This window comes from Alligator mississippiensis, chromosome 3, assembly GCF_030867095.1.
Source record: "Alligator mississippiensis isolate rAllMis1 chromosome 3, rAllMis1, whole genome shotgun sequence".
NCBI classification, from domain to species: Eukaryota; Metazoa; Chordata; order Crocodylia; family Alligatoridae; genus Alligator; species Alligator mississippiensis.
In genome coordinates this window covers 182561465-182587120 of record NC_081826.1, presented here as the reverse complement: position 1 = coordinate 182587120, position 25656 = coordinate 182561465, and the positions used below count along the sequence as shown (strand labels likewise).

Sequence of the window (25656 nt, the reverse complement as noted above, 5' to 3'; positions counted from 1 at the left end):
GTCATTGTTGACTCCAGGATGAACATGAGCTGCCAACGTGAGGAAGTGGTCAGTAAGGCTAACCACACCTTGTCATGCATCTACAGATGCATCACAAGCAGGCCCAGGGAGGTGATCCTTCCCCTCTATGCGGCATTGGTCAGGCCACAGTTGGAGTACTGCATCCAGTTCTGGGCTCCACACTTCAAGAGGGATGTGGCTAGCACTGAGAGGGTCCAGAGGAGGGCCACTCGCATGGTCAAGGAGTAGCGGGGTAGGCCCTAAGAAGAGAGGCTAAAGGGCCTGAACCTATTCAGCCTCCACAAGAGAAGGCTGAGAGGGGATCTGGTGGCCATTTACAAGCTCACCAGGAGAGACCAGAGAGAACTGGGAGAGGCTCTGTTCCCCCAGGCACCACCCAGGGTTACTAGGAATAATGGCCACAAATTGTAAGAGAGAAGGTTCAGGGTGGACATCAGGAGACATTACTTTACAGTTAGGGCTGCCAGGCTCTGAAATGGGTTCCCAAAGTGAGGTGGTGCTCTCTCCTACCCTAGAGGTCTTCAAGAGGAGGCTGGACAGATATTTGGCTGGGGTGATATGATCCCGGCACCTGTTCCTGCCTGGGGCATGGGGTCGGACCAGATGATCAGTTTAGGTCCCTTTTGACCCTAAGCATTATGATACTATGATATTATTCTTGCTTGATATAAACTAAGAAAAATATTTGTTTATTAATCAAACAGATCATTAAAGTTTTCTCCACTATTTCTTTACCCATCATTTAAAAAAAATGCACCAGGGTCATTTTAAACTATACTACTTACTCTCTATGGCACTGATTGGCCATCATGGTTAATTACTATGCCTTTGCCTTTGATTTTTATTTTTTCATATTTGCTTACTTATTTCTGTTCTTACTTTCATCTCCCTACACTGCTCTTTCAAAACAGACAAATAGAAAATGCATACACATTTTGTTTCATAAGAAGCTCTTCAGAGATTGTATGTCAGTAAGAGGAATAGATAACAGTTCTTTACTTACACAGAGAGCTCTAAAGCTTATAAAAAGGCGAGGGCTGGAGCTTTCCTAATTAGAAAGAGTGTGGTATATGATGAGTCTTTTACTGAAGTTTGGTGAAATTTTACTTTTCCCCCAATTTCACAGCTGCCACTGCCTAGGCAAACCACTAATTCTCCCTTAATCACATTCCAACCTTTCATGATACATGCTTATGCAGCATACAACTTGCAGCAACAGCAAGGACAATCTATAGTGAGGTTATTCACATTATGCCCTTTGTGTCTATTTTTCTATTACATTTCACAGTATCTACCCTTTATGAGGAATAAAAAGCTCATCCAACCTTCTCCAAGAGGACCAACAAATCAGTACTGATTTTGATAGAAGGCTAAATGCCAACATAATGTGTATTCACATGGTATTCCCTTAGATTAAAACGTTCCTAAAGGAGTTAGGTACCCTACTTCCATTTAGTTTTAAAGGGCACGTAACTGCTTTGAATACCTCTTTGAATTCCCAATCTAAGTTATTTAAGCTTGGTTCAGCACTATGGATCTATCACTATTGCCACCTCCAGATCCTCACTACTAGCAAATTTTTGGCTGTTCTGCAACTGGCACAACATAAATATAGCACTATTCACATATGAAATGTTGGCATCTCCATTTCTGCATGTCTGCTACTTGTCAACAAGGCACATAGAAGACCGCTGCTGGTTTAATCCCATTCCACAGAAAACGTCAAATATAACGACATTAATTGCTAAACAAACACCACCCAAAGAGATGGGGGGGGGGGAAGGGGGAAGGAGGGGGTGGAACTAAAGGAAGAAAAGCACAAATAAAAGTTAAGCAACAGACCTAAACCATGGAAGATGCCATGCATCAAACTGCCAGTTAGTAATGGAGAAAGGTGAGAACTAGAATATCAAACAACAGACTGAGTAGAACAAAATATGTATCAGGAGAGGGAGCTGAACAGGGAACTTCCTATCTAGCTCTATTATTTCATTCTTGCAAGCAATGCTGCATACTGTGTAGATGGTTCCAAAGAGTGGCAGAACCTCAAGCAGAAGACTCTTTGAACAACACAGTGCATGAAATATATACAATGCATATACTGGGAATTTCATAATGCCTTACTAATTGGAGGGAAAATCTACACTGGGTGCATCTACATGTGCAATTAATTTAGCACACTGGTTCAAACTCTGGAGCAGTTTGAACCAGAGTAAACTATTCCTGAGTGTAGCATCTCTACATGTGCCTGAGACAGCAGCAATTTTAGCCAAGGCAGAGCAGTTTACATTAGGCTGGCAGAGGGCGCCAGCGGCCAGTCCCAGTCTCCACTTTGAGGTAGCAGAGGGGCTAGGTGGAACATGAGGGTGCTGAAAGTGCAGAACCATGTGGCTAGGTGGCAGGCAGGAGTCTGACCCCTGCTGGCTGGGCTGACAGAGCACAATTTATGCCTGTGGTCAGCATTTACATGTACATTTAATCGCAGTTAATTACCCCCCGCCATGAGATAGTACTGTCCCCAACAGTACTATCTTACAATGGCATTAATTAGTGAACTGTGGCCTAATAGCACTGCATGTGTGTCTTTACTCCACAAGTGATGTTTTACTCCCCAGCTAATTAGTCGACTCCACAGCTAAGCACATGTGTAGACATAGCCGCTGACTTCAATAACCAAGGGCTAAGACTGAGTTCTCTTGAAGGTAAAAGATGCTGAGATGTACATTAATGCAAATCCCACTGCAGAAGCTGAGTATACTAATAATGGCCAAACCAGAAAGTAAAAATAGTTCATTTTTACTCAATAAAAATGCATTGTTCAGATCATTTTGGAACAGCGTAATTATCTTTTATAGTGTCCACAATATAAATTAGGTGCTTAAAGAAGACTTCATCTGCAATAAATGTTTTGATGATGATAATGCAGTTTACTGTGTGGAAAAATTATGATTATGTAAAAACGTTCAGCAAAAATGGGTTACATAGAACAGTCAAGCTAACTTACTGCAATACACCATTGCTTTATTGTTTTAATGCAAGAAAGGAGCGGGAAAATTTATAACACTGATGAATGCTTGAACACATTGTTACAAAATGTTACTAACCTTGATCTCTTTCATGCCATGTCCGACTCCCAGCAGCTGGTGAATTTGGAGAGGGATAAAAGTCTCCTGTTGGACTTGGCTCCATATTCTCATCTATGGAGATAGTTTTGGGTCTCTTGCTGTTGAAATATCGTAAGTGTCGGGATTAAGTCTTATGTACATTTATTTAGCAATGGTATGGCAAAATCTATAAGGATTATGACAAATTTTGCAAAACAGAGAACAATGTAGGCATTAAACCAAAAAACTAATTTTACACTTAACCTCATGCATAAGTCTGAAACAAGGTTGTTTATATAGTGTCTATTTCTTTTACATTATATACACATGTGCACATGCGCACACACACACAAATCCCTGCATGTCCTAAATCCAACAGCATTTAAAACATTGGTCAAAGATCTGTTTTCTGCCACCTGCTGTAAAAGATGTATCGTTAGAAAGTTAAATTCTCCAAGGGATTCATTTGAGGCAAAAAAACAAACAAACAGAGTTGAACCCATGCCAAAATTAACCAGGCGAAACTGGAATTATTCTGAATGTGTAAAGGGAGAAAAAACAGCTTGCTATATCCTACCAGATCAGAGTGCAGGACTTTTACAAGATGCCTATCCTGACATGGTCTTTTCATTTTCAGTTAATTTAATTGACAATGAAAGGCCTGCATTTCAAGTATCACCACTTGTACTATGGCACCATTTCAATCTAGTAGGACAAAGGCAGATTTCTTCTTATCAATGTAGCAGTTTTCCAAAGAAAGGTGGGGAAAGAAAGGTGGGGAACTAAGCATGAAAATTTTAATAATATTATTTTAAAGAAACTGTGACAGTACTATGAGAATGATTATTCTCTCTTTCTTTTCATTCTTTTTTTAAATTTCAAAGCTTAGTTGAATCCTGGAGCATAGGCTGACTAACCACTACAACCAGATACTGGTAGAAGAATGTTCTAACCTTATCAACAATAATTTTAAAACCTACAAAATCTGCTCTCAAGCCCAGACAGTTACTGTTTCATTGATGAGGTAATACTCTTTGACAACAAAGATCCCATATAAAACATAGTACCTCTGATATTGTGATACCCTGGTAGCTTCAGCAAACCAAGCAATACCACAACTTATTGTTCTGGAATAGGAATATAAATCCAAAATCCCTGGGCAAAACAGATTCTCCACTCATCTATCTCATCTCTCTAGTGCTGCCTGATATATCTAGGATCCCTGCACCAAAAGTTGGTTCACAGAATCAGAATATACAAATAGAGAGAACAGACAAAAATGCAGCTCCCATGTCTAACTCATAGCAATTCATAGAAAGCACCATGAGTTAGACTGATTCTCCTGACTCAACAGACATTAGTTATTGGATCAGGAGGTTGGGGGATTGGCTCCAACATACAGCCAATCCAGGGAGACAGGCTGCAGCTGTGCAGCCTCTCCCCGTAGCTCCACTCCCCTTGCAACTCCACTGCTGTCTCAGAATGAGAGGGGAAGAAGGCAGGGGAGAGAGGTCCATTCGGGGTTCTCAGCCCCACTGGAGTGGAGAGCAGGTACACTGGAGTGCCCCTGAAGTGAGGGGCTCCAATCCACCTGCCCCCTCCTCCACCCCAGCAGGGGTGAGAGAACTCCAGAATGAACCTCCTTCCCCTGCCTTCTCTCCCTCCCATCCTAAAATAGCAGCTGCAGTCAGGGCATACAGAAATTAATGAAGGCACTCTGCTTTGGAGCGTCTTCATTTGAACCCTCATACAATAAGGGTTAATTTGTTGCATGATTGGAACACTCTGTAGCCATGCTCTTCTGTTTGGGCTTTCGAGTGGTTTCAAGGGGCCAATTGCACAACAAACGTAATTTCTATCTGTAACCATAGAGGAGAGAAGTGAACTGCAGCAGAAAGCAGGTGGCACCGTAAGGATGGAGCCACAAGTACACTTATTGTCCCCTAACACCAGCCCAAAGAAAATTCCCCAGAAAAACTAGGAGAGCTTGTATTAGTATTGTATATTTCTCCAGTTCCTCCTCTATACTGAGGAACTTCCAATTAGGAGAGGTCCAGGAACTGTGCCATCTGACATAATGATGAGGCCAGGTAAACAGACCCGTTAGAGGTAGCTTCTGCCCATTTGGGCACCTAACCCATGCCTATTCCAGAGTGAGCAATCTTTTCCTGAATGTAACATTCAGAAAGGAATTCCAACAGGGGATCCTTCACCCACTGTGCTCTCCTGTAGAATGCAGATCTGGTCTTTGGTGTTTTGATCCCCATAGGCCACATTTAATGTGGTTGCTGGTTCTCATTTTCCCCTTCCCTATGCCTAACCCATGATGCACATGCAATTATCAGTCAGCATCTTCTTGAGAGTCAGGCTTCAAATTTTCACACTTTTCTAAGAATTGTCTTGGCTTATTTTCCAAAAGGTGGAGAATTCTAGTTGGAAAATGAGGAGATTATTCATCGTTCTCCCAGTAGGAGCTTCAAGTGTCTAAGCATCTTTTTTTTGAAGGAATGCAGAAAGTAAGGAAAGGCAGCAAAGATAATTTCAGAAATAGAAATGTTAAATTAAAATAAACTGTGTTCATCCATAGAGCTGTAAATGTAGCCTGAATTAGCTGGTAATTTTAAATACATCATGCATAGCATCCTTCTTGAGAGTCTAAAATCATTGTTTAATTTACTGAGAAGTAAGTTTCAGATTGCTCTGCTAATAAACCACTGGAAAATGGTTTGTCTCTAATAGCAGTAGGAAGTGGTTTACAAATGTGACAGAAGTTGGATTATCTGAAACATCAGTGTTAATACTACACAGCTCTATCACCCTTTACAGGAAGATATTTTCTACTGTGAATTAATAACCTAGTAATCATTTATAAAACATACATATTTGACTTTTCTATGCGACACTGGTCAGGCCACAGTTGGAGTACTGCGTCCAGTTCTGGGCGCCGCACTTCAGGAGGGATGTGGATAGCACAGAGAGGGTCCAGAGGAGGGCCATTCACATGATCAGGGGCAGCAGGGTAGGTCCTATGAGGAGAGACTATGGGACCTGAACCTGTTCAGCCTACACAAAAGAAGGCTGAGAGGGGATCTGGTGGCCACCTACAAACTTGCCAAGGGGGACTAGCAGGCAGTGGGAGAGTCCCTGTTCCCCCGAGCACTACTGGGAGTTACAAAGAATAATGGCCATAAGCTGACTGAGAGTAGGTTCAGGCTAGACATTAGGAGGCACTACTTCACAGTCAAGGCGGCTAGGAGCTGGAACCAACTTCCTAGAGAAGTGGTGCTCGCTCCTACCCTGGGGGTCTTCAAAAGGAGGCTAGATGAACACCTTGCCAGGGTCATTTGACCCCAGCATTCTTTCCTGCCCGTGGCAGGGGGTTGGACTTCATGAACTGCTTAGGTCCCTTCTGACCCTACCAACTATGAAACTATGACTTGGTAAAAGCAAACAGAATGCATGAAATTATGCACTTAGTCTGTGGTATCTGTGAACTGCTTTCCCATCTAATCAACACTAACTTCCCACAATCAACCAACCAATCATGTATTCATTATTATTATTATTATTATTATTATTATTATTATTAACAGTAGCATTATTAATTACTCTTAGTTATTATTTATTGCTTTTTCAATGCTTATGCTTTTACCTGCTTGGTGGAGAAGACAGTGACCTCTGTAGATTCACACCGGAGTTCATGTCATGGTAGTATGGTTGGCTCGGAAGCTCTCCAATTGGGAAGTTCACCCCAGCTCCCTGGGTTATGGGTGCTGAAGAACATGTTATTAAGAGTCAAAAGTAATCTCTAATCCTCTTACCATCTTCTCCATTTTAACATTGAAAAAACCTTGCAATATGACAATGTGTACCTATTCTACCTATTGAGGAAATCAAGCACAGACAAGTTCTGTTAATATTTTCCCACCTTAACCTATCACCCTCACCATCACAAACCTCTTCACATTTATACAGTTTTATTTATTATTTTGTAAAGAATTCTTTCATAACAGACAACTTAAAAGAACTGATACAAAGAAATGGATAAAACTGTGATACAAAGCATTAACATTACAGAGTACCTAGTCATCCTAAAAGTGGCCTGTATGATAAGACCACACCACACTGTTTCTTTTGCCTTTTATCCTTGACACAGACATTGTGCATTAGCCCACACATATTATAATCTTAACTTTCATCTGCTGTCTGAATATTGTACATTTGAACAACCTTTGGCACTTCCAGAATAATTGCATATTGTGTAACATATCAGAAGGTTTGAATTTTTCTGACAGTGAAAGCACAGCTCTGTTGCAGCTTAAAGTTAAATGCATGGGGAAATATCACCCAGAAACCATACGCTTTTAAGTTTATTATGAGAAGTATATTATGGCTAGGAACAGATGTGGCTTGTGGCCCAGGACAAGTAATGTATAAGTTTGACCTGAATAAAAATGTCCCAGGATTAGTATGTCCACTAGGCCTGTGCAAAGCAGCTAGTATTTGCTTCAGATTTGGCCAATTTGGGGGCTGGTGATTCGATTTGGTGATTTGAATCACCAGAGTGCTCAAAAGCCCCCATGGCTCACCAAAAGCATTCAGGAACATGTGAAAGCTGAAAAGAAGGTGTACACCTGATGGGAGGGAGGGGCCATCACCAAGGAGGATTATACCTCCATTGCTTGAAACTGTAGTGGGGGTGTTAGGAAGGGTAAGGTGGAGACAGAACTAGGACTAGCGACCAGGATCAAGGATAACAAGAAGTCCTTTTTTAAATGCACAGGGAGTAAAAAGAAAGCACCAGGTAACGTGGGGCCCCTGCAGGACATGCTTGGCAATCTGGCAGTTGCACCAGACAACAAAACTGACCTCTTTAACACATTTTTTGCTCCATTTTTCTGAGCAGGGACCAGGACATCCACCCCACCGGGATTCCGGATGGACTCAGGAGAGGCACAGCCAGGCCTAGGGTCAGAGAGGACCTAGTTAGGGAACTTCTGGTGGGGCTGGATGTGTTCAAATCAGGTCCAGATGATTTCCACCCCAGGGTGCTGAGGGAATTGGCAGAGGTCATTGCAGAGCCCCTGGCATGGATTTATGAGCACTCATGGTGCTCTGGCCAGGTGCCAGAGGAATGGAAAAGGGCCAATGTGGTCCACATTTTCAAAAAGGGGAGGAAGGAGGACCTGGGAAACTATAGGCCCGTTAGACTTACCTCGGTCCTGCGGAAGCTCTTTGAAAGAATTATCCAAGAGCACATCTGCGAGGGACCAGCAAGGGACATTATGCTTAGGGGCAACCAATATGGGTTCATTATGGGCAGGTCCTGTCGGACCAACCTGGTGGCCTTCTATGACCAGGTCACAAAATCCTTAGACGCAGGGGTAGCAGTGGACGTAGTCTTTCTGGACTTTAGGAAGGCCTTTGACACTGTCTCTCACCCCATTCTCATCAAAAAATTAGGCAACTATGGCATCGATGCCTACACAGTTAGATGGGTCACAAGTTGGCTGGAGGGCCACACCTAGAGAGTGGTGGTGGACGGGTCATTTTCGACCTGGAAGGATGTGGGCAGTGGGGTCCCCCAGGGCTCGGTCCTTGGGCCCGCACTGTTTAACATCTTCATCAGCTACTTGGATGAGGGGGTGAAAAGCACCTTGTTCAAATTCATGGATGACACTAAAATGGGGGGAGAGGTGGACATGCTAGAAGGAAGGGACAGGCTACAACTAGATCTGGACAGGTTACAGGGGTGGACGGATAGGATATAATACTGACAAGTGCAGGGTATTACACCTGGGGAGGAAGAACCAGCAGCATACCTACAGGCTGTGGAACTCCCTTCTTGTCAGCACAGAGGCAGAAAAGGATCTTGGAGTCATTATTGATTCCAAAATGAACATGGGCTGCCAATTCGAGGACGTGGTCACTAAGGCTAACTGCACCTTGTCATGCATCCACAGATGCATCACAACCAGGTCCAAGGAGGTGATCCTTCCCCTCTATGCAACATTGGTCAGGCCGCAGTTGGAGTACTGTATCCAATTCTGGGTGCCACACTTCAGGAGAGATGTGGACAGCATTGAGAGGGTCCAAAGGAGGGCCACTCACATGATCAGGGGGCAGCAGGGCAGGCCCTATGAGGAAAGGCTACAGGACCTGAACCTGTTCAGCCTCCCCAAGAGAAGGCTGAGAGGGGATCAGGTGGCCGTCTATAAACTTACCAGAGGGGACCAGCGGGGAACAGGAAAGTCCCTGTTCCCCCAAGCACTACCAGGAGTAACTAGGAATAACGGCCATACGGTGATTGAGAGTAGGGTCAGGATAGACTTCAGGAAGCACTACTTCACAGTCAGTGTGGCTAGGATCTGGAACCAAGTTCCAAGGGAAGTGGTGCTTGCTCCTACCCTGGGGGTCTTCAAAAGGAAGCTAGGTAATCAGCTAGACAGGGTCATTTGACCCCAACATTCTTCCTGCCCATGGCAGGGGGTCAGACTTGATGATCTGCTCGGGTCAGACTTGATGATCTGCTCAGCTCCCTTCCAACCCTACCAACTATGCAACTATGAATCACTGTCCCAAATTGATTCAGCCGAATCTGATTCTGAATCTGAATTGGCCCCATCCCCCACCCACTCTCAATGGCTGCCTCACCCACTCTCCCAGCTCCTGGCTTTTTAAAAAAAAGGGGGAAAAAAAGCCCCTGGCTCCCCTGCTGCTGCCAGGTAGGGGGGACAATCCTCACTGCCCCCCACTGCCCCATGCCATGTGGGGGGCTCTGCCAGGAGCCCCCCGACCCCTGCCTGTTCTCCCAGCCACACCCACCATGGCTGCCCTTCCCGCCCCAGCTCCAGGCCCTTTGAAAAAAAAAAAGGAAAAAAAAAGCTCTCACTCTACCCCGAGCACCCAGAAGCCCCGAGGCCACTGCAGCAGCCAGTGAGTGGAGGCTTTTTTTAAGGTCTGGGAGATGAGGTGGGTGGGGCAGCCATGGTAGGGGGGCTGGAAGAGGGGATGGGGATTGGGGGGCTTGTGGCAGAGCCCTTCATGAAGCATGGAGCGGTGGGGGGCAGTGGGGATTGCTGCCTTGCCTTGCAACAGCCAATGAGTGGGGGCTTTTTTTAAAGAGCCAGGAGCTGGGTCTGGGTGGGGCAGCCATGGCAGGGCTAGGACAACAGGCAGGGGGCACTCATGGGGGCTGGGGCAGCAGGCTGGGGATGGGGCCTGGCAGAGGTGCCCTTCATGGTCCCCTCCCCCATCCCCTACTTACCAGCATGGAGTCTCGATCCAGCTCCCTGCTGCAGCAAGAAGGGACTGCCCGAATCGCTGAAGCTCTCCTAATCTTTTCTGAATTGATTCGAAGAGCTTCAAATAGTTTTGGGCCTTTTAATTGGTCTCCTGATTCAATCTGGATTCGGAGATTCAGCCACCGAATCGAGTCGAATCTCCTCTGAATCAAATCAGCACTCAAAGCTTTGCACAGCCCTAATGTCCACACACTGCCCATCTAATCAGGGTTTAGTGAGTGACTGGATGCACTGCTGCTTTTCTGCCTTGACTCAATGATGCAATCGTGGGACATTCATTCAAATGTATTTCATAATGTCCTGGGACAAACTGTTAGCACTTCTTACCCCATGAACCTTTTTAGGGTTTGACCTGGGAAAATGAACAGAGACATCCAAATGATTACACTTACACCTAGGGAAAACTGTTTCTCCCAGGACAAGTGTGATGTCTGTAGCCCATGTGTAAGAGTGAGAAGGAGAGAGTAAGGTAACAATACTGTCATAAAATGCTTTTCTAAATGGGCAATAGCTTGAAAGTATATGCTCGAGTTCTTTGAACAAAATAACGGATGAGCATGCGCAAACCTGCATTCCACATATGCAAATCCCTGACTTCCATAAGAATATTCAATGCTGCTCACGCACAACCCTATCAAACACAAAGTGCATGTAGCTTCATATTGAGGGAACAAACTGTGCTCTTGAATATTTCTTCCCAACTTTTGCAAAATAAAATAATTCAACAGGAATTGTACGTGCATATCTATGCACCTAATGGGTCTCCAAAACCCAGTACTAAGGTAAAAAGCTAGCAGTTTTATTCAATCAATATATTCTGTACATATCCCAGTGCAATATTACATTTTGCTGATGTAATTTTACTGACTTTCAACTGAATTATTCTTGATTCATAAAACTACGAAGAAAGAATCATGCCTTCAGCCCTTACAAGCTAATTAAAACCCTGTAATTTTCCTGTTCTAGCCTGAACTAGCTCGTGTGTGAAATCTGGGTGGATAGTTTAAAAGTGTTCTCTCATTTTTGGTGTTGTGTCAAACTCCTCATCTGAGCAATGTTCCTCCTTGAACATTCAACTATCAAAATAGCAATGAACTCCACACTTGTTACTGCGCATGCTTCTAAACATAACTTCTGAATGGTTTTTTTTTTTGGTTCACTTCCTTCCAAATTAAATCTCAAAGGAAAGGCATGAATAGCATTTACTTTAAGTACAAGAAGGGAATGCACCAAATACAAGGGCAAAATAAATACATAGATTATTTTACCCCATGTTAAAACTCAAAACTGTAGATTCTTGACTGCTAAAAACAGGAGATATTCTTAAATTAATTTTATTCATAATTTTGCCCTCTGTTTCTTATTAAAAATCTCTTCTTGCCCATCTTCATTTCCTATTTGTAATAATATTTCTGCATCTGTATGTTGTGTTTGCTCATGAGTAGATTCTATATTAAGCCCATGTATTCCTACCCCACTACCTGTGAGCCCACCTGCACCCTGTGCCTGTTTCCCTGATGCCTGTTCTTCCCTGCAGTGCCTGCATCCCCTACCACCTGTCCCCACCATCGTTTATCCCCGTTCCACCTGCACAAACCAGTGCCTGCCCTCTCCGCTGCTTGCCCCCCACAGAGCTCCTCACCTCCACTCCTTACCTTCCCCTCAGTTCTGGCTCTAGCTCAGGTCCCACACTGGCCCAGGACAGGGAGCATGTGCTGCCTCTGGTCCCAGCCCAGACATGCAGCAGCAACAGCTCTGGCTTCAGCCCCAGAGCCAGAGCCAGAGCCAGGCCTGGAACTTCCTCTGTGTGGCTGGGCTGGAGCTGGAAGGAGCATGTGCTCTGTGCTCCCTACTCTAGCCTGGAGTGAGACCACAGCCAGAGCCAGATGCAGAGCCAGAGCTGTGAAGGGAAGGGAAGCAGTGGTGGAAGGTGGGCAGGATAATGGCAGGGAGCAAAGGTGGAGAAGGGAGAGACTACGAAGGGCAAGTTTTGTGGGGAGGAGAAGGGGGTTAGTGGCTCCTGGGGTCAGTGTCAGAGCTACAACCACTGCCTCTGCCAACTTGTACTTTAATCTAAGATGAGGGACTTCCCCCTCATGTTGAAGCGGGGTACCTCACCTTAGATTTGAGTAAAATACAGTATTCCTACAGTCTACACTTGCTATGATGCAATTTTCCTTTAAAGGCCATTACTCTTTACTTTGGAGAGTAAAGTAAATTTTAAAAGTTTAAATTTAAAAAGATGGTTCAGCATAATTTCAAACATGAACAGAATGGCAAGAGAAAGTTGAAAGTTCAACCAAAAAAAAGTCCATTACTGAGATGTCATTTTATTGACATCTCAGTCCGTTAAACCTTACATAAATCAATTTGCTGTGCATTCCTGAGTTATGAAGAAAGATGTTTCATTCAAAACCTGAACAAAACAAAAGAAAACCTATTTTTATTATAAATGTATGCAAGATGAACTGTGCACAAGATTAGCAAAATTCTGTGCAACAGGAAAAACTTTCTGTCTAGGTTCAGGCCTGAAGTCAACTGACAGTCTGCAATTGCTTTAAAAAAGTTTGGAATAAAGCTATTTGCACATATTAGGTCATTAAGTGTGGTTTGTTAACTTACTTCTGGACACCCTCACAAGTTCTGACACGTTGAAGACTCCAGATTTCACAAAACTATCCTCAAGGTACACTGAAAAAGATCACAATACTATAATCAGCATGCTTAGAAGACAAAAGCACAGACCATTTAATGTCACAATTAACTAAGAAAGGCCAAAAAGTAGATCAAAATACACTGAGCTTAGACACGGTAAGAGTTAAAATCCAAACTGATATGTTCAAAAATTAAGATTCTAAAGAGGAAAAATAAAAGGCCTCCAAGAAAATTAACAAGCATTACACTAAACACAGGATTTTGTAAAATGTGGTGTGGGAGCAAACATCAGTGTTGCAGGGATGGCTACACCCCTGCTCCCAGTTTCCCCCCTCCCCCACTGGAATAGGCAAACCACACTGGGGGAGCAGCAACCACATACTTTAAGTCCCAAAATCAGAAAAAAATCTCCCCGACACAAACTCTCTCCTCCGTGCTCAGCCCCTCTCCTCCGTGCACTGCTGCTGTTCCCAGCTGAGCTGGGGTTTGGAGGAGCTCCACAGCTGCTCCTGCCCCACTCTAGTCAAGCTGCACATGAAGCAGAGCTCAGGCAGTGGCAGGCAGTTTCCCCTTCTGTAAGCCTGCTTTGAGGCAGAGGCAGGGGAACTGGTCAAGGAGGAGGAACAGTAGAGAAGGACAGCAGCAGTAGTGGGTGGAGGAGGGGGAATGGGATGGGTAGAGACATGCTGCTGAGCCTGGAGGGAAAGGAAGGCAGGATTTTTTCCTGTTTGTGGGAGTTAAAATTTTCCCCAGCTGCTGCTTTCGCAGTGTGGTCCAAAAGCAGGGTCCAACCATGCCACTGAACTAGCTCTAGATTGGTCCCTGACTAAAAACATAGCCAGACCATTTGAGAATGGTATATAATAAGTGCTTTTCATTATTCTTTTAAATGTTGATAACAGTACCAAAATGAAAAGAGGTTAGAACATTGCATATTGGATTAGGTAACTTGGTAATAGCACAGTAAACCACCCTTCTCTCCAGGCTAGGTGTTTCTGGAGTCTGGTTTAAGCTGATATCAACTATGAGTTACCATGTTAGTGCCCAGCTCTTTGTCTTTGAAGCCAATAGGAGTTTTGCCATTGACTTCAAATGGGAGCAAGAGAAGAAGTAGGACCCGGTACCTCTAGTGGCGAGTGTGAAGCATGTCTTTATCTTGATGCTGAGCACATATTAGAAGTTTAGACAGTCAGATGTTAAACTTTTGGTTTCTATTAACTATAATGAAGGCTTCTGTTTACCTGTATTAACTTTCCCTGTTACTGAACTGCAGTCATACCTGGAAGTGATGAAGTGATACAAGAACTGACATTAAAAACAATTAATATACATAGTCCCAGTGATGTGGCTTCAGGACTTTCAAACAGACAATAAAGAAACCAAGATTTTCTTTGAAGTCTCTTATCCATGTACCACCCAGCTTGAACTTGTTCGGGTTGAGTTCAAGCCTTTAGATATATGAATGCAGTCCATTCATTTTTGGATTTATTGGGTTTTACATTCTATTAATATTAGGACTTACACCTATGACTGAATAAAATATATATAATTTTTCCTATGTTCTCCTATTCAACTAAAATGCTCTTTGCCTCATACTTTTTGGAATTCTATATAATCCTTTACAACATCATTCATATCATGAATGTTACTGGACTAAACCAATAGCATATTTAAGCAAGTGCTCTTAAAAAGGTGGATTCCCCCCACCCAGGTATTAGGTATTAACATCGTGGATTGTACTACTAATAAAATAAATACCTTAGCCAACAGAAAAATATAAAAAAGAAACTTAAAAGTACCTACTGCAGATCATCGTTGATCACACTCAAATGATCTGGAATATGTAATGGCAATGTGGCAAGGCTTGAACATACTCCTCTAATGTGTTTTAAGGAAGCTAGCACCTTCCACTTTCAAGTAATTTGGCAAGACTATAAAGTGAAGGTATAGACAGAAAAGTAGCATGCTTTACTTAAGCGATCTTTCCCTGAATGCACTAGGAATTAAATTTGCTTATTTTCAAGTTTTTGTTATTTTTCACCTTCTGCAAGGTGAGTACTGTTCTCAGAGAGAACTGAACTCTTTTTCGGTTCACATATCACAAATTAAATTAACTAGCACATATGTCTATGGCTGCAAACAGATGTTGCATTTATTCCAGGATAGACCATTTTATCCCAGGAAAAACTGCACTCATGAAAACGTTGATGTTTATTGTCCTAGGATAAATTCTAAAAAGGTTTTCCAGATAAGAGGTAGTAACAGTTTATCCCAGGAGATTGCAATGTATGTCTGTTCAGAATTGCATCACTGAATCAAGGTCAGAAAAGTGGTAGTGCTTTCAGGCACTCAAGGGTGATGTGTTTACAGGCCAATCCCAGGATATTTTTGTTCCAGGACAAACAAAAGCTCACCTTGTCCAGGGACAGATGCAACATCTGTTCCTAGCCTAAATGAAGTGCACCTGACAAGATAAAAAAATACTAACACATGCAACTGAGCTCACACTTGATCATTTATTTCTATCTCCACTGCCATCTTTGCTATTCTATTTGTTGAAAATTTCAAATGGTAAAAGTGAAAAGGACCAATGGTAATCAGCTTCCAGGTCCACAGAACCACTATGCCAATACGTATCACTGACTGGCACAGCACAATATGTCATGACATTTCCAACTACAAGTAACACTAATATATGGTGTTACAAGACCTATATTTCCGTTAAATGGTGAGGTAGATTTGTAGGTCTCCCTCTCATGCCTCTTTACTCCCATCCTTTTCTCTCTCTCTTTCTTTCTTTCTCTCTCTCTTCTGACAGCTTCTCTCTACTTTAATTTCCCCGTTCATTTCTGCTAAGAAGAATGGATGGATTATCCTATAAAAGATTTTTCCTCATGTGTCAAGGAGGCCTGAACATGCCACATGCTCTGTCCCTGGAATCCCTTCCTTTTTTGTGCCCTTATGACAAGGTATTTAGCAGAACCCACAGATTCATTGGAACCTTACAGGCCATACCATGAACACTTTTTCTAGGGCCTTAACCTTGCAACCTCTGGGCTGTCAACTGTGCGCCTTAGCATCCACCCCACCCCCAAATCTAAGGAGTAACGAGTTATTTTACTTAGGGTTGGCAAGCCGTTTAATTGACCAGTCAAATATTGTGAATTGACTGCATATTTTTGACTGGTCAAAGTTTATAGAAATTATACAAAAAAAACCTTTTTTTTTTAAATTTTTCTTGACAGAAATACAATTTTTTAAAATTGTTTTTGACACATTTCTTTCTTAACAGAAAACTTATACTTCTTCTGTGTATTATTTGGACCTATTGGCAATCTTTTACAATTTTTGATATTTAACCAGTCAATTGAACAAACTTTATTAGACCTGTCAAATACCTAACTCTAATTTTACTTTCTTCCCCCACTTCTTAATATTCATATGAGCAACTTGGACAAAGGATGCACAAACTCTGATGATATTTGTGAACTTTCCTTTCTATACCTCCCTCCTTAAACAGTGCCATCTGAGTTGGCACATGGATGTGACACTTCCCAGGAACATTGAAGTTTCTTGATTCTAGCTGGCCTGAGTGCAGCCTTTCCTGAAGCTAGTGATACAGTAGGGCAGGACTTCCCAAACTTTTCCTCACCATGACTCCATTTATGGCCCCATTTCCTCAGCATGACCTCATTTCTTCAGCATGGCCCCTCACTCCCTGCGATCCCATCCACTGATGTTGTGACCCCATTTGGGGTTACAACCCACAGCTTGGGAACCGCTGCAGCAGGGACTAAACACGTCTGTGTGGAACACGCTGTTGTTTTCTAATGCGGCCATGTTCATAGATTCATAGATGCTAGGGTCGGAAGGGACCTCAACAAATCATCGAGTCCGACCCTCTGCCTAGGCAGGAAAGAGTGCAGGGCTCAGATGACCCCAGCCAGATGCCTATCCAGCCTCTCTTAAAGACCCTCAAGGTAGGGGAGAGCACCACCTCCCTTGGAGGCCCATTCCAAATATGGCAATCCTTACCGTGAAGAAGTTTTTCCTGATATCTAGCCTAAATCTGCTGTCAGTCTGTGACCATTGTTCCTTGTTACCCCAAGAGGTGCCCTGTTGAACAGAGCATCTCCAATCCCTTGCTGCGTCCCCCTAATGAATTTGTAGGCGGCCACGAGGCCACCTCTCAGCCTTCTCTTGTGGAGGCTGAAGAGGTCTAGGTCCATCAGTCTCTCCTCATAGGGCTTGTCCGGTAAGCCCCTAACTATATGCGTGGCCCTCCTCTGGACCCTCTCGAGTCTATCAACATCCTTCTTGAAGTACAGCGCCTAAAACTGGACAGAGTACTCCAACTGTGGTCTGACCAATGCTGCATAGAGGGGAAGTATCACCTCCTTCGATCTATTTGTCATGCATCTGCTGATGCATGATGAAGTGCAGTTAGTTTTGCTGATGATTTCGTCACACTGATGACTCATGTTCATCTTGGAGTCCACTATGACTCTGAGATCCCTTTCCACTTCTGTGCTGCTGAGTGGGTCATTGCCTAGCCAGTAGGTGTGGAATCACATTTTTGCACCCTAGGTGCAGCATTCTGCACTTGCCCTTGTTGTACTGCATCCTATTGTGTACTGCCCACTTTTCTAACCTGTCCAGGTCTACCCTCCAGAGTGTGCACTTCACCCCACAATTTAGTATCGTCCATAAACTTGGATAGAGCACACTTCACACCCACATCAAAGACACCGATGAAGATACTGAAGAGTACAAGTCCAAGGACCGAACCCAACAGTACCCTACTACCCACATCCTTCCAGGTCGATACCGACCCATCTACTACCACTCTCTGGGTGCGACCACTAAGTCAATTTACTACCCACCAGACTGTGTAAACATCTATGTCACAGCCTCTTAAGTTATTTACGAGAATAGGATGAGCTACTGTATCGAAGGTCTTGCTAAAATCCACCTCTACTCCTGCGTCTAAACATTTTGTGAGCCTGTCACAAAACGAAACCAGATTGGTCAGGCATAATCTACCTGCTACAAATCCATGCTGGTTTCCCTGCTGCATTATTTTTCCTGCTGGACTCCCACAAATATGATCCTTCATGATCTTTTCAAAGACCTTTCCAAGGATGGAGGTGAGACTGACTGGCCTATAATTACTTGGATCCTCCTTCCTCCCCTTCTTGAAAATAGGGACCACCTTGGCCCTTTTCTAGTCCTCCGAAACCTGACCCGAGCACCACGAGCACCACGAGCGCTCAAACAGCCACGGCAGTGGTTCTGCTATGACACTGGCCAATTCCTTCAGTACCCTCGGATGAGTCTCATCTGGGTCCACTGCGGACTTAAACACATCCAGTCCATCCAAGCGATTCTACACCAAGTCAGCACTGACGTTTGGTGGGCTGGTGTTCCTCTGATGCCCATCTAAGAACCCATTAGGAGACTTATCTTGAGCCCTGTTCAAGAACACTGAGGCAAAAAACTCATTGAATAGCTCAGCCGCTCTCTCTGTCACTAATTGCTCCTCCTTGTTCAGTAGGGGTCCTATGCTGCCCAGCGCCTTCCTTTTACTCCCTACATACCTAAAAAAAGACTTTTTGTTGTCTTTAATTTGTGTTGCCAGCCTCAGCTCTGTAGTTGCTTTGGCCTTTCTAACTGCCTCCCTGGAAGTGTGGGCCAAGTAGGTATACTCCTCCTTGGTAGCTTCCCCTTGCTTCCACCACCTATATGTCTTCTTTTTTGCCCTTAGGCTCCCCTGGATTTCCCTGTTTAGCCAAGGAAGTTTTTTGGCTCCTTTCCCCCTTTTCCCTCATACTGGGATAGTCTCCTTCTGTGCCCGAAGAATCACTTCCTTTAGGAACGACCACCCTTCCTGGACTCCCATCTTGCCAATACTCTTCTCCTGCAGTGTGTCATTGACTAGACTAGACTCCTAAGCACGCTGAAGTTATCCTTCCTAAAGTCAAGCACTTCTACCCTACTAGTTATTTTATCCACCCTACGCCATATGGTGAATTTGATTGATGGTGGTCACTGTCCCCAAGGTGACCATGAATCTGCAGCTCCCCTACCAGGTCCTCCCCTGTACCCAACACCAAGTCCAGTAAGGCATTCCCCCTAGTGGCGACGTATACCTCCTGCATTAGGTGAAGGTCTTGCATGCAGGTTAAGAACCTGCGTGAATGGTTGGATTTGGCTGACTGCTCCTCCCAGCAGAAGGACCAGTTCACTTAGATTTTCACTCAGTTTAAGCCAGTGTTCACTCTCCAACCTTTTTATGGTGAAGATCACTTTTTCTAAGTAAAGGGCACCCCAGGATCTACCTCCTAGGGATCTACAGACTGCAATTAACTGTCAGAGGCTCCATGATCAACCAGTCAATCAAGATTGACTGGTTGGTGACCACTGGTCTAAGCTAATGTAAATGGAGTTGGATAAGGGTGGATTAAGGGATAAGGGAAGCTAACCCTACAAGCAGCTGGTTCATCAGCTCAAGAATAAGAGTCACCTACTTCTCACAGTCAACAGTCCCACCTAAACAAAGTACTTTTACATTTGGAAATACTATCTACATCCACTAGACTCAGAACCAGGAAGGCAAACCAATATTCCTGAACCTGGTACTCCCCTGCTGTTCCATAAACACTCGTCTTGCCTATCTTTCTATGGGGCTGATCTGAGAGACTGATATAGGAGAACAGCACAGTTACTATCTCACCTTTTACTTATGCTAGTGAAGTAGAAGTGGTTCGTGTTGTGGGTATCAAGATAATGAGTTCAAGCCTGACTGATGACTCACGTGTGGTTAAAAAACGCTACATATAAAACTTCATATAAGGGACCTAAAGTAATTGTGAAGATTAGTTTTAGTATAAAACATATTGGGGAGAGGATTTGGATGTAGTATTAATCTCTTTCAGTCTTGCATTTTTGCTGTTTCTTTTTTGGTTAATAGGAGCTGTCCTGATAAGAACCATGTGTGACCAACTAACAAGTTTAGAACTGAACACAATGTGAGTGTTACCTGTCTCTGTGTCCAGACCCTACCTCTGTAAGCTCCAAAAAGGCCCCAACTTGATTTAATGAACCTATCTTTCCAGGAAGGAAGTTTCATTTTCAAATGCATACCAAGTGCTGCTGCTGAATTACAGAGCCCTCCCCATCGATGGTAAAGGTGCTAGCAGGTTAGAAAACAGAATTTTTTCTTTCATATCATTTTGTAGTTTTCGGCCAAAAATTACACTCTTAAATCCTCCTATTGTGAAATGTCCCAGGAGTGCCTCAGGCAGAGATCAAGTACCTCAGATTGTCATTCCCTCTACAGGCCAGGTCCCCTGACTGGACATCTCCCACAACACACTGCAGTTACCCCTTATGAAAAGAGGAGGATGCACATCACAGCAGTTACAGGACCACTGTGGGATCCTGATCAACAGAAGACACCAGGGGCACATGACACCAAACTAGAATTTGCACAGGACACTTTGGCAGAACTTCTGAATCAAAAGATCTGTTTCTGTGCACTGAATTTTTCAGTGAAAAAAATTACATTTTTGTTTGTAAAAAAACAACCAAACCTCCCCCAATCTCAATCTGCTAACTTGAAAAATGCACACACATTTTCCATTAAAAAAAAAAGTTCTGATGAACTATTTTGACTAGCCCTATTTATACACTGAAATCATACCCTGCTCAAGAGGGCTTCATAGTTTCTCCTATTTAATGAACGTTTGCTATTCCTTGCAGGAAATTAGTTTCGTCAACTACAGCTCCAGTTTCCACATCTCAGATTTACTACTATGTTTTGCATTAGCTTTTAAGTTCTTTGGTGCCCAGACTACCTCCTACTATGTGACTATAAAATACTGGAAATACAGGTCTCAACCTTAGTTGGGTCATACAATAAGAGATCCTCTAACATGGGTCAACATCACCTCAACACCTAACACTACAGTAGTGTAACTTGCATTAGAGTGACCAGGAAAATTTAAAAATCAGAAGTCAGAACAACAAACCAACTGCACCATTCATTCTTTACTTTCATGAAGTCCTATGTTCTAACAACCCATGTTATGACTTTTTGGGCTCATGAATTCTGAACTGTTCATGGTGGCAATACTGGGAATTAGGCTGCACACAGAGTAGCTCCTCAAAAGGATTGCACAGAGCTCTGGCTCTACAAGCCTTTGAATAACTGAACCAGCATTGAGGGGTAGGAGAAGGAACTAATCTACCCCAGTAAAGGGCAATAGCAGATTGTGGCAGTAAGGCAGGAGCTGGGAAATAACTGTGACACTGACATCCATCACTCAGCATGCAGTTTTGGATAAAGATGCAAGTCTGTTCCTTGAAATACATATTGGTGACCTAGCTATCTTTCCTAGCTAGCACGCTTTCTCTTCTGTAAGCTTTTTAAGCCCTGCCAAGGCAAACTAAAAATAATTATATGTGGGGGGGAAGGGGAGGTGCACGCTCTCTCTCTCTCTCTCTCTCTCTCTCACACACACACACACACACACACACACACACACACAAACACACACTTTGCCTGGCATTTATAAAGACTAGCAAGATAGATATAAACTATCCAAATCAACTTATGGAGACACTTATATTTCTCTGTCTAATATGACATATTGTCAGAAACGTGGGGCTAAAATATAAGAATACTAAACATTTTATTTTATGCGCCTTTTGCTAACTTGGGTTGGATACTTCATTTTGAGCATTATGTTCTCAGATACAAGATTCCAATGGTGCCTTTGAGTACAGAAAAATAAACACAGTATGTTTAGTTCCGGCACCAGTAGAGTTTAGTGATTTTAACTAGTTAAGAAGTAAGTCCACAGTGAATATTTTATAGAACAATTCTTGGCTTCCAGCCGTGAGGTAGAAAAATGTTTTGCGTTCTTTAACTGCTGTAATTTGTTGCAGAAGTAGGCACTGTAAGCATGATAAAAGATAAGCCGTGAGATGCTATATGTAGCAGTTGAGCATTGTAGAACATGTGATTTTAATGATGTGAGACACTGCTTTTCATCTGGGAATCCTGATCTCTCTACAGAATAGCACTTAATGTTCATATTTCCATTATTATCCTTTGTGTAGAAAAAAGATACACAGTAATATTCTGTACAGTATGGTTTTTTAGATTAAGTAATCCCTAATGCACAGTCTGCATTAAAATATTAGAGATATTTAAATTAACATTCTTGTTATTAGTTTCTGAATTGCTCCAGTACAGAACCTAGGGCACTTTACAATACTTTATTACCATAACACCTCCCCATTTCTCCTCAAAGAATTTGCTCTTTCGTGTTGGCCATAGTAATACATGTCTTCGTTGTTTAAACTTAATACATGCATGTACCATGGCCACCTATTGAATGCAATTTTGCTTGAGAGATAACGTACTCTGGGATACTTTTAATTAATTATCACTATTACTTCATTTTTTTAACTCAACTCAGGGGAGAATAAGAATCTGCCTATCAGAAACTGAACAATGTAATTTCCTGTCAATTTGCTGTAATTTGCTGTAATTTGTGGGTCAGTCAAAAAGGATGGTTTCATAGCTATGAACCAACTTGCTGGATTTTTTTTCATAGTTTCATAGTTGGTAGGGTCGGAAGGGACCTTGAGAGATCATTAAGTCCGACCCCCTGCCATGTCAGGAAAGAGCACTGGGGTCAAACGACCCCAGCAAGGTGTTCATCCAGGCTCCTCTTAAAGACCCCCAGGGTAAGAGCCAGCACCACTTCACTTGGAAGTTGGTTCCAGATCCTAGCCGCCCTGACTGTGAATTAGCGCCTCCTGGTATCTAGTCTAAATCTACCATCTGCCAGCTTGTGACCGTTATTTCTCGTCACTCCTGGGAGTGCTCGAGGGAACAGGGACTCCCCCAATGCCTGCTGGTCCCTTCTAACTAGTTTGTAAATGGCCACTAGATCCCCCCTCAGCCTTCTCTTGTGGAGGCTGAACAGGTTCAGGTCCCTTAGCCTCTCCTCGTAGGGCCTGCCCTGCTGCCCCCGATCATGCAAGTGGCCCTCCTCTGGACCCTCTCCATGTTGTCCACATCCCTCCTGAAGTGCGGCGCCCAGAACTGGACACAGTACTACAACTGGGGCCTGACCAGTGTCGCATAGAGGGGGAGGATCACCTCCTTGGACCTGCTCAAGATGCATCTGTGGATGCATGACAAGGTGTGGTTGGCCTTCCTAACCGCATCCCCATACTGTCGGCCCATGTTCATTTTGGCATCAATAATGACTCCAAGATCCTTTTCTGCCTCTGCACTTACGAGAAGGGAGTTCCCCAGCCTGTAGGTCTGCTGCTGGTTCTTCCCCCCCAGGTGCAGCACCTTGCACTTGTCAATGTTGAACCCATTCAATTCTCATCTGCCGACCCCTGTAACCTCTCTAGGTCCGCTTGCAGCCTATTCCTCCCTTCTAGCATGCCCACTTCCCCTCACATCTTAGTGTCATCTGCGAATTTGAACAGGGTGCTTTCTACCCCCTCATCCAAGTCACTGATGAAGATGTTGAACAGTGCAGGCCTGAGGACCAAGGCCTGAGGAACCCCACTGCCCACATCCCTCCAGGTCAAAAATGACCCATCCATCACCACTCTCTGGGTGTGGCCCTCCAGCCAGTTAGCGACCCATTTGACTGTGTAGGTGTTGACGCCACAGTCCCCTAGTTTTTTAATGAGAATGGGATGAAAGAGAGTGTCGAAGGCCTTCCTAAAGTCCAGAAAGACTACGTCCACTGCTACCCCTGCATCTAAGGATTTTGTGACCTGCTCATAGAAGGCCACCAAGTTGGTCTGGCAGGACCTGCCTCTAATGAACCCATATTGGTTGCCCCTAAGCATAATCTCCCCTGCTAGCCCCTCGTAGACACACTCCAGTATAATTCTCTCAAAAAGCTTACCCAGGATCGAGGTAAGACTAACTGACCTATAGTTTCCTGGGTCCTCCTTCCTCCCTTTTTTGAAAATGGGAACCACATTGGCCCTTTTCCAGTCCTCTGGCACCACACCAGAGCACCACGAGTGCTTGTAAAGCCGTGCCAGGGATCCCGCAATGACCTCTGCTAATTCCCTCAGCACTCTGGGGTGGAGATCGTCAGGACCAGCTGATTTAAACATGTCCAGTCCCTCCAGAAGTTCCCTGACTAATTTTTCTTTCCATTTAATATTTTTCACTTTTATAGGTGTGGAACACCCAACTTCTCTTCTTACCTTGTTCTGTGTAGAAGATATTCGTAAGGAATAGTTTTTCCAAACTTAATACTACAATTATCAGACTAGTGCCATTATGGATAATAGGAAAAGGGCTAGCCTTAGAGGCCAGGTACAGACATTACACTTTTACCAGTATAAGCAGTTGGAAATCTGTCTATAGCCGTAACAGGACAGAAGTTCAGCACACATAGACTAGTTTAAAAATGGCGGAACCTGGTCTAAGATTTGTCCCCTCCCCTCCCCACCCCTCAAAGGGTGAATGTGTGTTTTGTTCATTACCGATCTATATTATGCCACTTACAGAAAATTGCATATCTTAGATTGATTCTGCCTTAGGCTTTTTGAATATCTGTACCTAGTCAGAGTGACCAATTCTAAGCAAGCTGTCCTAACATATCTTTTAGGAGCTTTCTCTAACGCTGTAAAAACACAATTTGTGTTCAAAGTGTTTATACTTCTTCCTTCATCTTCACATGCACCCAAGAGTTGCTATTATTTCAACTTTAAAAATTTAAGCTTTAAAAATCAAAACGTTTCTTAGACAAATCTACTGAAAAAATCTGTCAGTTTTGCACTACCCTGTAAGGTGCTGGCCTAGTTCTCAAGTTACTTAAAAGCTTAACTGTGATGTCTAGCTTTACAAAAATCTTTAACCAAACCTTTTAGTGTCTTTTGATTTGATTATACTTTTATGAATAGAAGGCCTGTTTATGCTCTGTTGTATATTGCCTAAGTCTAAAATTGCTTCCTGGTACCATGAAATACCTTATTTTTTTTATTAACATACTTCTGATTCTGAACCATTTATAAAGTACCATTAGGATACAATCAATATTTTAAAAGTTTTTTTAATGATATATGGGTCTTTATATATTTTTGTTTTTCATAGCTTTAAAAAGAGAAAATACAAGCTAATATCATGAAAACTTCCTTGTAGTGAGATAGTTTCAGCTACAGTGACTCTGAAGGGAAATGATGGAAGCCCCAGTCTTTGGGACAAGACATAAAAAGAGAAAGCATATTTCAGGAAGACCAGCATGGATTCAGATAATAATTTAGATAGTCTAACAGGTCTTTCTATTTAACTCATAATTTTAAAAAGTATTTGGCTTTCATTACTTCTTTTCCAAGAGAATATCAAACTACTCTGAACAGTATCTTACTTCACTAAATAGCTCCTTGATTTCAATGGGATTACTGGTGAAAGTCAGTACTCTTCATAGACATTAAGGATGGTCCAAAGACTAACAGTGACACACAAATAGTAAGCAACTTAATATAACACATGGCCAATTTCCAATTCTGGTATTATT

General features: G+C 43.2%; 1 protein-coding gene across 9 annotated transcripts in view; it reads right to left on the bottom strand.

Annotated features, from left to right (window-relative positions):
* NFIB (nuclear factor I B) overlaps positions 1 to 25656 on the bottom strand; it is a 248196-nt gene that overhangs the window by 67016 nt on the left and 155524 nt on the right. For all 9 annotated transcript variants that reach the window (XM_014611097.3, XM_006261055.4, XM_019483837.2 and 6 more), the window contains 3 exons: positions 13052 to 13120; positions 6778 to 6898; positions 3126 to 3244 (listed from right to left, as the gene is read on the bottom strand). In XM_014611097.3, coding sequence (XP_014466583.1) covers positions 3126 to 3244; positions 6778 to 6898; positions 13052 to 13120 — 309 coding nt within the window. The remainder of the gene's footprint in view (positions 1 to 3125; positions 3245 to 6777; positions 6899 to 13051; positions 13121 to 25656) is intronic.